The following is a 12,370-nucleotide window of genomic DNA, read 5'->3' as shown; positions in this document are numbered from 1 at the left end:
TATTTATTACTTCCTTACCTTTAGTTCCACAATTTACAACTCTTTTTCCTCGGTTTTAGGAATTTTTATACTACTGTGTAAGGAATCATTTTTTGAGTATTTATTAAAATGTTATTCTTAACAATTTTCTTTTTTTGTTTTAAGGACCTTTTTATGATTATTAAAAACGATTTACATTGATTTAGGCCTGCTCATAATGTTGCTTGATACCTTAAATGTAAAATAAAATATAGATTAAAATTTATAAATTAAAAATTAGATGTATACAAACATGATAATTATATGACAAAATTGTACAGAAATCTTATTAAGTCAAATTATCTGTTTGTTTCACCAATGAAATATATAGCATATTCGAACACCTTGTTTTATAATCACAATTATTAAACATTTATTTGGAAAAAATTTACCATTAAAAAAGACATACGAAGTAGCATCTCCCACTTTATTATAGGGCAAAATAAAATGTATTTGGTAAAATTAGTGTACGGTTATACATGAATTGTGTTAAATATAAAAATGAGACAAACACAAAACAAGACATCAAATATGATGATACAAATTACACTGTAAAATCTATCACAAAATTGATGTACTAAATAATTAGTACAGTAAGTAGATTATTCTACAATCTACAAACAATGATATTGACTAGCTTACACAGTCAAAGTCAATTAATATTAGAATGGAGTAAACTTACAGTTAAAATGTAAGCTTGTCAAACATCATAACAAAGTTGTAACTCAATCGAGCATTAATCATTTCTAGGAACTTTTACTGTAATTATATTACTATACAACCAAATCTTAATATTTATTTTTTGTAAAACTTGCTTAATCAAATACATCTGTAGATTTTCTAATACGATATAGTAGTTCTAGCATTTATTTTTATCGTATTTATTGGTAAACATTTCAACATTTTCTGATTACTATTACTTATGAATGAAAAAATAATTTTAAAACTACACTTATTTTATTGTGTATATTTTAAAATTATACAATTTCTTTTAAAGATATCATTTTAAATATTTTTCGTTAAATAATAATTAAAATTGAAATATTATTGTTATCAATTTTAGTTGCAATATTTATTTTATAGCGGTAATTGACAAGTATCTATAAGAAAATTTAATATTAAATTAGAAACAAATTTTTAAAAGTACATAAATAACTTCACGTCAAGAATAAAATATATATTGATACTGAGGAAGAGTTTACAGTTAAACAAACCTTTAATTTTCAGTACTAAAGTTTGTATTCCTCATAAAAATAAACTTGTAGATCAAACAAATATTTGTTTTTGTTAACTTTGTAAAGTTCAAGTTTTAATATAAAATTTATTTCCTAGCAATAATTTTATTCTGCTAGGCAAGCAAGTCGAGTCATAAAAAAACAATTAAATCTACACTCCTAATCTATAAGAATAGAGAAGGCGAAATAAATCCCGCATCGACCACGTTTTTACGTAAACTAATAAAAGGCATACTAGTATCAGCCTAACGCTACGTCTAGAGACATCATTATCAGAAAACCTATGATGGCGCCCCATGTAGCCAACTTGCCGTTGCCGCTGTAACAGAAACACACATCATAAATTAGTTGGACGTCTTCAAATAAAACAAATAAAATTAATAAATAGAGCTAGAGCTAGTTGAAATGATCCGTTCACTTTAAACTAGGTTAGGGTCACTTAGAAGTTTCCCAGTCAATTTTGATATTGCTGAAAAAAAAAAAAAAAATATTTCCGCTTTTCTACAAAAACCATCTTCCACGTCTACCATGTTTTAATTGGATGGTTTTTTACTTTCATAGTCACATTCCTTTGCAAAAGGTTCCCTACCTGCATGAAGAAAAGAAAATATTTTTGATGATTCGAATGGGAAATGTAGGCATTTAAGTAATAGTCTGGGCGATTTTGAAATCAGATTCACGAAAGCCAAGGATATTAGTTTTGACAGTATATAATGACTAAAAGGAACAAGACAGTTTTATATTCGAAGTTTGTTTTTGACGATGGAAGGATTGTGAAGGAAACAGGATTTTTCCGGACATTTGCCATCGTTCAGTGATACAAAAAATCCAGAAAAATCCTGTTTCTTTTACGGTTGTATACAATACCATAAACATTCCATCTACTTAATTAATATCTCATTTAAAAGTTGTTGAACAAGTAATAATCTCTTAAAAGAATCAGATTGAAAGAGTAAATATATTACTACAGATTAAAATAACCTTAATGGGTTCCTTTTGAAGCCAAACACATCTTTAAAATCTGACTTGAATCAACCATCCGAGAATTGTTTTCATAGAACAGTTTTATATTAATTTTCAGATTAAAGTAGGATACATTTAGAGCAGAACTATTACAAGAACGGAAGGAAGATATCCTTCATCAATTATTTTTGTTTCTAACCCTATGCAATATTACTCACCTAAAATTCTGAGGTGAGCTGAAATTTCACAATACAAAAATTATGTCTGTGCTGGTTATAATAGGATATTTATTCGTATACAAAAATTGAGAAATGTTCTTTTTTTATTAACAATTTGACTGGTAAATATAAAAATGTTCGCTTCGTATTAAAGACAATTCTGCAAATTCTGTCTCTGTACATATGTAGTGTAATAATAGATAGAAACAAGAATTATCGCTAAAACATTATAGTGATAGCACAGTGTAAAATGTAATTGAATACTAATATTGTTGCAGGCAGCCTTGAATATATTGCTGGCACATATTAACCTGTAGAAAGTATTCCAGTTCTTACTGAAGTTCCAATGATACCGCTTCGCTGATCCTACACTGTTTGATCTGTAATGCTATATATCTAGTATATATATATATATATATATCTAGTATATATATATATATATATATATCTAGTATATATATATATATATATATATATATATCTAGTATATATATATATATATATATATATATATCTAGTATATATATATATATCTAGTATATATATATATATATATATATATATATATATATATATATATATATATATATATATATATATATATCTGTACGTCAGAACCACACTAGCGTAACTCCAAATTTTTCGATATTCTGGTTTTGAGCATTCTGTATATATTTTTTTCTGCTTTATAAAGCCATAACAATGTAACTCCTTAAAAAAAAACCTAGCAGGAAATAGGAGTGTTTGAAATAGCTTAATTCCAAAGGGATGTAAGAACCAGAACAGCGTAAGTCCCTTACCAAGCTATTAAAAAATTTCAAAAAAATTATTAAACCAATGTCATGAATAATTCACCTCTAAAAACATAAAAAACATAATAATTCATAAAAAGTCCAAGCCATAGAATTGTTACAGTAAAGAAACATATGTTCTTACAAGTTTTGTGCTCTCCTGTAAAATTAGTGACATGTGAGTTGCGCTAGTCTGGTTCTGAGGTACAGATATATATATATATATATATATATATATATATATATATATATATATATATATATATATGTTTTGTTCATAAAGTACAAGTTGGAGAAGGATCCTGTTACTATTATAGAAAAGGCAACATTTTAAATTAAACTAACTTCCTATGTCTCTGTGGAATTAGGAAGTATGCACACTATTAGGATAAGAGGGAGCATGCAGGTTTCAATTTCATATTTATTTGGCAGGATTAGATTCTTACGGAGTATGTTTAGGCCGTGTTGCGGAACAAAGGATCTAATACAGGTTACTAGTAGCCAACAAAACGGGTACTCAGGCATTCAGGATCCAACCACAAAGGGTTTCAAAATTCGTCAGCAACGAAGATTGGACGTTGCCATTTAAATGGGAATTTTCAGGTTTCATTCGAAATCGATGCCGAAAAACATCACAGTTGCTGAACGGCCCGCGCCAACAAACACGTGTAGAAGCTCAGAGGCGGGCAGTCAGTGTGGGGGGGGGGGCTGTTGATTTTGTAAATCCCCAACAGAGGCCCCGACCCGCATTCCTCTGACCTTTTTGGGAAAATGCCTCATCACCTGCTGCGAACTCCGGCACTCCGGTCCTTTGGCGGCGCTGCGCGTTATCTCGTTCATCTCGGACCCTTGGCGCGGCGCTGCAGTGTAACGTGGGCGCCGACACCGTACCCCCCCCCCCTCTAGGCTGTACCGTTCCACTGCTATTAATCTTGGGCTCGTCTTAAATAATTACGGGAACTGCGAGTGTTCGCACCGGGTTTTCTCAGAGATCGATGTTTTGGAAAGACAAAACTTATTACATCGCCAATCTCTAAACCTGCAGTGCGAGCTGAATTATATTAAATCTGACACGATTGAAAAACGCGAGTGAGATTCATATCAGCGCTTACTATTGAACAAAATTATTTATTGAGGCGAAATTTATCTTTTGGGGATTTTCTAGTGTTATCAACTTTAATAGAGTATTCACTCTTCAAAAGAGAGCGTTGGGGGTCGTCTATGGAATGAGATCAGATGAGAGCTGTGAGAGCGTTTCCTATCTAGTGGGATCCTAACCTTGGCATCCCTTCTCATTTTTCATTCGACAATGTTTGTTTTTCAAAATAAAAATCTTTTTCTACATTTAAATCATGATCATAACACACGGCACAGACATGACCTAAATTCAGACCATTTCAGACTCAACCTTTTCAAAAACTCAATTTTTTATTTTGGTCCTAAACTCTACTATTTACTTCCAAATTTAGTCAAAATGCAAACACATGTAAACAGTTTTAAAAATTATTTAAAGCCTTACTTGATCGGGAAGGCTTTCTAAAGTCTCTACAAGCAGGCTCTCAGGCTCTCGTGATACCCATGTCTTGATTAGACCGTTTTTTTAGTAGGAATAACTTAAAGTTGTTACAAGAATTTATTGTGTTTTTACCTTTAAATTGTATGCTTTATTGTAAACAGTTGTTTTTTTTATAATTACTTTTGATACCGATGTTTTGATTTGCACAGAAAACCTTTGAGTTCTATTGTGTGAATAAATGATTCTTATTCTGAAATCAGGACCTAACAGTCATTTCTTACATAACCCACAAATGAGTAATAAAGTACAAGGGAGTAAAGTGATACAAAAACAATAAGTAATATAAACTACTCTTACCTTAAATCATGGAGCTATAATATTTATGATGAAAGAGTAAAAATACTGCGACCATAATGCCAAATATATCGTAAGTCTAAAAAAAGAACATTTAAAATCTGTATGGAAAAACACATACTTTCCGAAGCGCCGTGCATCCTGAATCCAGCTAGACAATTATAAAAATACCTAAGGGTCTGCTTTATTTTGGTATGATGATTACATATTGTAAAGTGATTGTGATATCGAAAAACTGTTGATGACTGAAAAGACTGATCGACCATGAGTATGTGGACGCGAAGAAGTACTTCGAGGAAGTGCTTCCGTTGAAATGAAGGGAGAGAAAGGGAAAAGATTAAAATGTGCTATTCCTTAGCAAGCCCCTTACTATAATTCCATTCTTTATCTCCAGTGCTAAGAAGGAGACGGTAGGAAGCGCTGAAAGCCAAGGCAAGCTCTCGCGTGAGGGTCTAATTAACTATCAAGCCTCATGAGCGCAAACACGGCCTAAACTGTTAATTAGCAATCAAATTTGGTACCGTGCCGGGCGTGAGGTTCAACAGAACCATATACCATATGCCAATTACCCGTGAGGTTGGAAGCGAGAAGGTTATTGTTGTACTAACCCTCATTATGGAAGTTTCCCTAACTTGTTTACGGTCAGGCCGTTTTTACAAGATACTGACTACCGTCGAGTACTGATGTCGTCGCCAGGCCACCGTCTTGACATTTTTACCGTTTTTATACTTTACTCTCAGTCATTCCAACATTATCTAGGCAGATTTCGTCGCAAAGAAAATCTGCCTGCTCCATTTTATTTTAAGGGTTCAAATATATACAATAATAAATACTTCCAGTATGCATCGTGATTATTATTCTAAAATCAACAAAGAACGGTTTCGGCAGGTTTTATGGATAATATTGTGCCTAAGCCAGTGAATGTAATGGGATTTATAAATTTATCATAAATGCATACGTATGTCGGCATATAGCATCGATATCCGAATATTTACAGCATACAACATATAATCTATCACCAATTAGATAATTTGTACAGATTTGACGTAGTTTAATTCTTGATTAAAAATGTATTTTCTTAATTTTTTGGCCACAAAACAAAAGGAAAAATCCAGTCACTTGAAGTTACAAGTAATAATATCTTTAAAGTGAGAAATCTCAACTAAACAATACTCAACCCAAAAACCAAAATACTAGATTGAAGATTTATTATTTTAGTTATGTTTTTTTTTTTAATTCTATCAAAAACATTGTCATTTGTATATACACGTAGCTGCATAATTTATTACTTTATGCTGTATATTACACCCTTTGGGTACAAAAACACTTCCCACAAATGAATTTGTAAAAATATTTTTTTAAACAAGTCGCGCTTTAAACATTTGTTTTAGAATCTCAGTGCGTCTTTAATTTTTGTACCCATAGGCTAGACAGATACCATGCCGTGACACAAACTAATATGTATAGGTTCTCATTTGTGACGCCATTCAATCCACAGCTCAATCCCAATGATATGGCTTAACAGTAGTTATAAGGCTGGCAACTACTACGAAGCACATAAATGGTCTACGTTAAATTGGTAAACTAAGGGTCTCATATGAAGAAAAAAACTTTGAAATTTACTAATCCATTGTAAATAGAGATATAATAAATTACCCTTTCTGCTAAAATGTAAATGAATGACAGTTATCAAGAGATGAACTCCCTACCTGGAGTGAGCCTCGGGGACGATGTCATCGAAGACGACGTAGATCATGGCGCCGGCGGCGAAGGCTAGGGCGTAAGGCAGGAGCGGCTGGGCGAGCGAGATGGCCAAGACCCCCAGGAGACCAGCCACAGGTTCCACCATTCCGCTCAGCTGTCCGTACCTGCAGCAGTGCTCCAAGGATAGAGGTAATCAAGAGTACAAAAAAGGTAAAAAATGTCTCAATTTACCATGTGAAGTTAGGGCTAAGACGATCTCTCTGACACTTAACCTGGGGAATAACTGCTTAAAGGTGACTTCCGGACTACCATCAACGGCCGAGCCGACAGACTGCTTGCAAGGACAGGATCGACGTTGCTTGATTTGGCCGTACTGCCGTATATAGTCATCTTTAAGCCGTCGATCCCCAGGTTAAGTGTTATAAAAAGAGTCTTCGCCTGTTAAAATAAGACATTATTTACCTTTTCTTTGACTTTTTACCTACTACACCGCGCTTTGAGTTGAAGTCTCAAATCGTGTACTAAAGGTAATTTAAATCCTTACGCAAACACTGCAGTCCATTGACTCCTGGCAGGTTATTGCATGTGGGGAAAGATTTCTTGCAGAATGGCTGTTAGTGTATGGCAATCCATTACTTGTAGAGTTTATTAGAGGTAAAATAAAAATACAGACCATAATGCCTTCAGTGACATCATAACAACTTGTTGAATTATTACTTAGCAGGAGAAGACATGCATTTGGGGTAAACGTTTGCATTTAAATAAGTATGGGAGCTAATATTTTCCTACGGTGAAACGGCGCAGGAAAAAGATTAAAAAACAGTAATGAAAGACGAACCTTTGGTTTTTTAGTAAATGAAATAACCTGTACCAATTTATTCCATGTTTTACAGGATGCCGAGTTCAGACTCACCAGAAGCTGCGGAAGGTGGAGAACCCCGCGGCCTTGAGCGGGAGACTGACCGCCAACCCCTCAGGAAAGTTCTGAAGCCCGATCCCGATAGCGAGATTCCTGAAACACACGATATAAATCAGACCCAACAGACTGATCGCCAACCCCTCGGGAAAGTTCTGAAGTCCGATCCCGATAGCGAGAATCCTGAAACACATGATAGCGATCAGACCCTGGAGACCGCCTGCCAACCCCTCGTGAATATTCTGCAGCTCGATCTCGATGGCGAGATTCCTGAAACATACGATATCAATCAGACCCTGCAGACTGATCGCCAACTCCTCGAGAAAGTTCTGCAGCCCGATTCCGATGGTGAGATTCCTGAAACATACGATAACAATTAGACCTGCAGACTGATCGCCAACTCCTCGAGAAAGTTCTGCAGCCCGATTCCGATGGTGAGATTCCTGAAACTCATGATAGCGATCAGACCATGGAGACCGACCGCCAACCCCTTGGGAAAATTCTGCAGCCCGATTCCGATGGTGAGATTCCTGAATCATACGATAGCAATTAGATCCTGCAGACTGATCGCCCACCCCTTGGGAAATTTTTGCAGCCCGATCCCAATAGTGAGATTCCTGAAAGACATGATAGCGATCTGACTCTGAGCATAATCTCACTTTTTAGCCAAGCAGTACAAATTATGGTAAACATATACAGGGACATATAGGGCCAAGAACACATTGGCTGCACATTATTCAGTGTTTAATAACAGAGTATTGGAACAACGGCCTCTACACTGTGACAGCATGATGTCACACCAGACGCCACAGACTGCATAAACGTCAACTGCGAGTAAACAGGCCACAAACAACAGCTGTCATAGTTAATCCGCACAAAACTTAGCATCATCAGTAATACATCAGGAGATATATAGAGAGCATAGTTTCAGCTGATACAACATTGTCTTGGTCACTAGCAAGTAAAAACCTTACTCTCTGATAACTGGATAACAATGTAATATACATAATACACAACAACATATACATGTGGAGGGGAGGGAAATTATAGAATATCTTGCAGTATACAAAAAGGATCCTTACCGGGAATTTTAAAAATTGTGTAGTAAAAATATATACTTAAATTGCTTCACACACCTTTATCTTTCATATCAATATTCACTTTTATTTATTATGGAATATACTGATACGTTTATTTACGATAAAAGTAGTATGCATCAATAAATTCCAATTGATTAAAGAAACAAAATAATTAAAAAGCATGTAAACAATTATATAAAAAATAGTACAAATATTATTAAAACATGGGTTTGAATCGTTATGGAATTAGATTAAAACTTTTAAAGTTACTTTCTTGCCTTCTTTAATTCACGTTAAATTTATTGATTTTCTACAAATTTTCATTTTTCATCACTTAAAAGATTTTAAATGTCATGTTAAAAATATTTTAGAACGTTGATAAACTACTTTCACAATACAAAAGAAGGAGACAAATAAAAAAGTTCTATACAGAATTCATGAATGTACGATAAAAATACGTCTTGTTTTCAGCTTCGAGAAATTATATTTATTCCATAGTATTGCTGATGTGATAACAGAATAGTTAGTAATCTAATCGTTAAATAATCTAAAACAGAGATACGTCTATATTAATGTTAATAAATAGTGTAATATTAAATACAGTGAAACTTAGATAGTTCGTATCTCAATTCACTATTGAAAAGGACGAATGATCAAAATTATACTTGACTGAAAAGGTAATTTGATTACAAGAGATATAATAAAAGCCACATTAAAACAATAAGAAATTATTTTTAATTTTCTTTAGGGGATGGACTGCCGAGAGAGAAGTTGCGTGTGTCGGCGGAATAACAGCACGTACCACGCCCAGCTCTGCCGGGTCCCGGCTGCGTGAATGAAGCTTGAATGAGTGTGAACCTTGACCCTGACCCCAGTCGTGTCACTGACCTCTTCTCACCCCCACTCATCCAACTCTTACTTTTGGCCACCTACTGCTTACCGCTTCTGCTACTTCCCGCTTTGGGTGGCACTGGTAACTGGTGGGTGGCATTGGCACTGCCGTTACCAAAACGCGATTTGCTAGTACAGCATATATTCGAAATAAACAATAAATACATAGTGATTTTAAATTCGTCTGAGATTGTGTCCGTACTGACGACCCTTGGTGGGGGGGGGGGGTTGATGTCGGGACTCGGAATCGTCTGTAGACGACTTTGGCCTTACATGTAAACGCCAAACAGACTAGTTCTAAGTATACATTTTCTTAATTTTCGCCTTTGGCCGAAATTAAGTTACAGAAGAAATAAAAACAGTTTTACAAACTGACAATCACATGTCATAAGATGTGCAGAGTGAAAAGGTAACGTATGTGCATTACAAGTGATCACGTTAAACATATGTATATAAACAGATTACTGGATAGGTTAACACGTCTTTTGTAAAATATACATCCTTAAATAATATTTGATGTAAAAACGAAATTTTCTTGCCATTTTCAATATTTCCTCAAGTAAAAAAATCATCAAAGAACAAGTTCCTTAGGGTTCTGTTTTATGGACATACTGTAATAAATCATATTAATTAAACCTTTAGTAATTTTCATTTGGAGCTGAATACAAAGTTGCTCACAATTCTTTCTTTAAATGCATATAATCCTCCTAATCTACTTGGGGGTAAATTCTTTACTGGTTAATTAAATTTTGCGCTTAAGCACAGAAAAGTAGGGTCTCAACCGGGATAGTGGAATTTGGAATCTATCCCCCAAAATTTTTGTTACTTCTTCGAAATAAACCAAATCCGATTTATTACATTTCGTAAAAAAAATTCATTCTTTGAGCTGGTACCTAGCTCTGACCTACTTTATACTACCAAGATTTTTAAGTTCTAGGAAAACTTGTGTTGTATACGGGTGAAACCATTGAAACGGCCGCTCAGTTTTAATTCCCCGTATTTCATTAACACTGCCGTAAAGCATAGTTACAGTTGAGATAAAATTCAGAAATTTCGTACTCTTTTACATAAGTAACACAATTTTTAAATTTGAAAACATTAACAGTCCTTATGTGAAATAGTCTTTGTTTGGTCAGGCGTTTTTTGTCAGCAACGAATTTGTTCGAAGAAAATCTGAAACATTTTTTATTCTTCATATATGTTTTTATAAATGGTGTAATTTATCTACAAATGAGGTCGGAAGTGAGTTGTACGACCCCGTGCTGCGGTGCGACTTACCCAGTAGAGGTACTGCACGTCTATTACACTGTTCTTAAACTACCTCATTAATCTGTAGTGAATTATTTTCCTACTTACACTTTCCAATTAAAGTGATGATAAAATCTGTAAATGCTAATTTTATAATTATAATAGCGATTGTTTAAATGAGATACCAGCTTAATAAAGAAGCCTGTTAAAGGTGAAATAATATTACACCTGATAAGACAGTGAGAATAGCAATACACCTAGATTACACTATATTTTAAGTTTTGTAATGTAGGTGTCTCTGATATCTACTATAAACTATGTAAATTGTTCGTTTTGAGCTTCTTCGTCGTCGATTTTATTCCGATCTTTTCAGACGAACATGACTCTCGGGAGTCAAGTCAGTAAGAGCATTAAATTCCAGACACTGCATTAAACGGAAGATGGACTGGAGCTAAAATCAACATTCACACTGTTAATGTTTTTTTCTACATGATGTACATTGGTAGATAATAAAAACAACAAAGTGTATATATTTTACGAATTTTAAAAAACACAGAACAAATTAAAAATAAATTGTTAGATGTTATCATAAAATATTTCAAATAAGTACATTTTGTGTTACTACTAAACTAATTGAACATTGTTAAAGTGTACATAATATAAGAATGATACTGTAATAATTTACAGTAGTGACAATAGTGAAGTTGTGAGTTGCAACGCTCAGGAGTGGATGATTCATATATTTCCTCCCCACTCCTTATTGGTGACACAGCTCTGACTTTGCCGCTAGCCTGAGCTCTGTCTGTCTATTCTTTCTCTAGTCTGCGGCCAAAACCAAGAAAAAAATGTTGCATGATATGTAATTGTCCGCTAATTTAACTCTTTACATTTCCAGCACAAGAAATAAGAACGCTGCCTCTTACAATGCTGACTCCCACAACTGGGCTTAGTAGTGTATACTTGACGCGTACCCCCGCCTTGGACAACCGTATTGGCACCTGCCATAACAGGTCCAGCATTAAGGTGTAGCATTATTCAGGTGCAATCGGATTTTGGTTAGATTTGTGATAAGTACATCTCTATATACAAAAGATTGTCCACGAAGAATTAGATGCATTTAAGAAGGAATTTTTAGAAAATTTGAAATCAGGTCCAGTCAAAAAAAAACTATTGAAGGTTTAATATGAGCTAATCAAACAGAACTCCAAGAAATCACTCATCCTTTATTGATTTATGCCTTTAGTGAAATTCAATCTAATAGTGATAGTACAATTTCCGTATTAAATTTAATATTATTTATTATCCATTCAGTCATATTGGACATACATACTTGTATCACGTTCACTTGTAACGCATATATGTTGTCTTTTGACTGTCCACATTTTACACGATTGTCAGTTTCTATAACACCTTTTATTCCTCCTCTGTGGTAACGGC

The 12,370-nt window shown here is 34.1% G+C and overlaps 1 protein-coding gene across 2 annotated transcripts in view; it reads right to left on the bottom strand.

Moving 5' to 3' along the window:
- Positions 1-1,083: 1,083 nt before the first annotated feature.
- The window catches only part of LOC124353816 (zinc transporter ZIP11), a 76,636-nt gene continuing 65,349 nt past the window's right edge, over positions 1,084-12,370 (bottom strand). For both annotated transcript variants that reach the window (XM_046803830.1, XM_046803828.1), the window contains exons 5-7: positions 7,713-7,811; positions 6,805-6,963; positions 1,084-1,572 (exon numbers count right to left, since the gene is read on the bottom strand). In XM_046803830.1, coding sequence (XP_046659786.1) covers positions 1,494-1,572; positions 6,805-6,963; positions 7,713-7,811 — 337 coding nt within the window. In that variant the 3' untranslated portion in view covers positions 1,084-1,493. The remainder of the gene's footprint in view (positions 1,573-6,804; positions 6,964-7,712; positions 7,812-12,370) is intronic.

Source organism: Homalodisca vitripennis, chromosome 2 (genome assembly GCF_021130785.1).
Source record: "Homalodisca vitripennis isolate AUS2020 chromosome 2, UT_GWSS_2.1, whole genome shotgun sequence".
In the NCBI taxonomy this organism is placed as follows: domain Eukaryota; kingdom Metazoa; phylum Arthropoda; class Insecta; order Hemiptera; family Cicadellidae; genus Homalodisca; species Homalodisca vitripennis.
The sequence above is the reverse complement of the archived record's forward strand: the minus strand, read 5'-3'. Positions and strand labels throughout refer to the sequence as shown.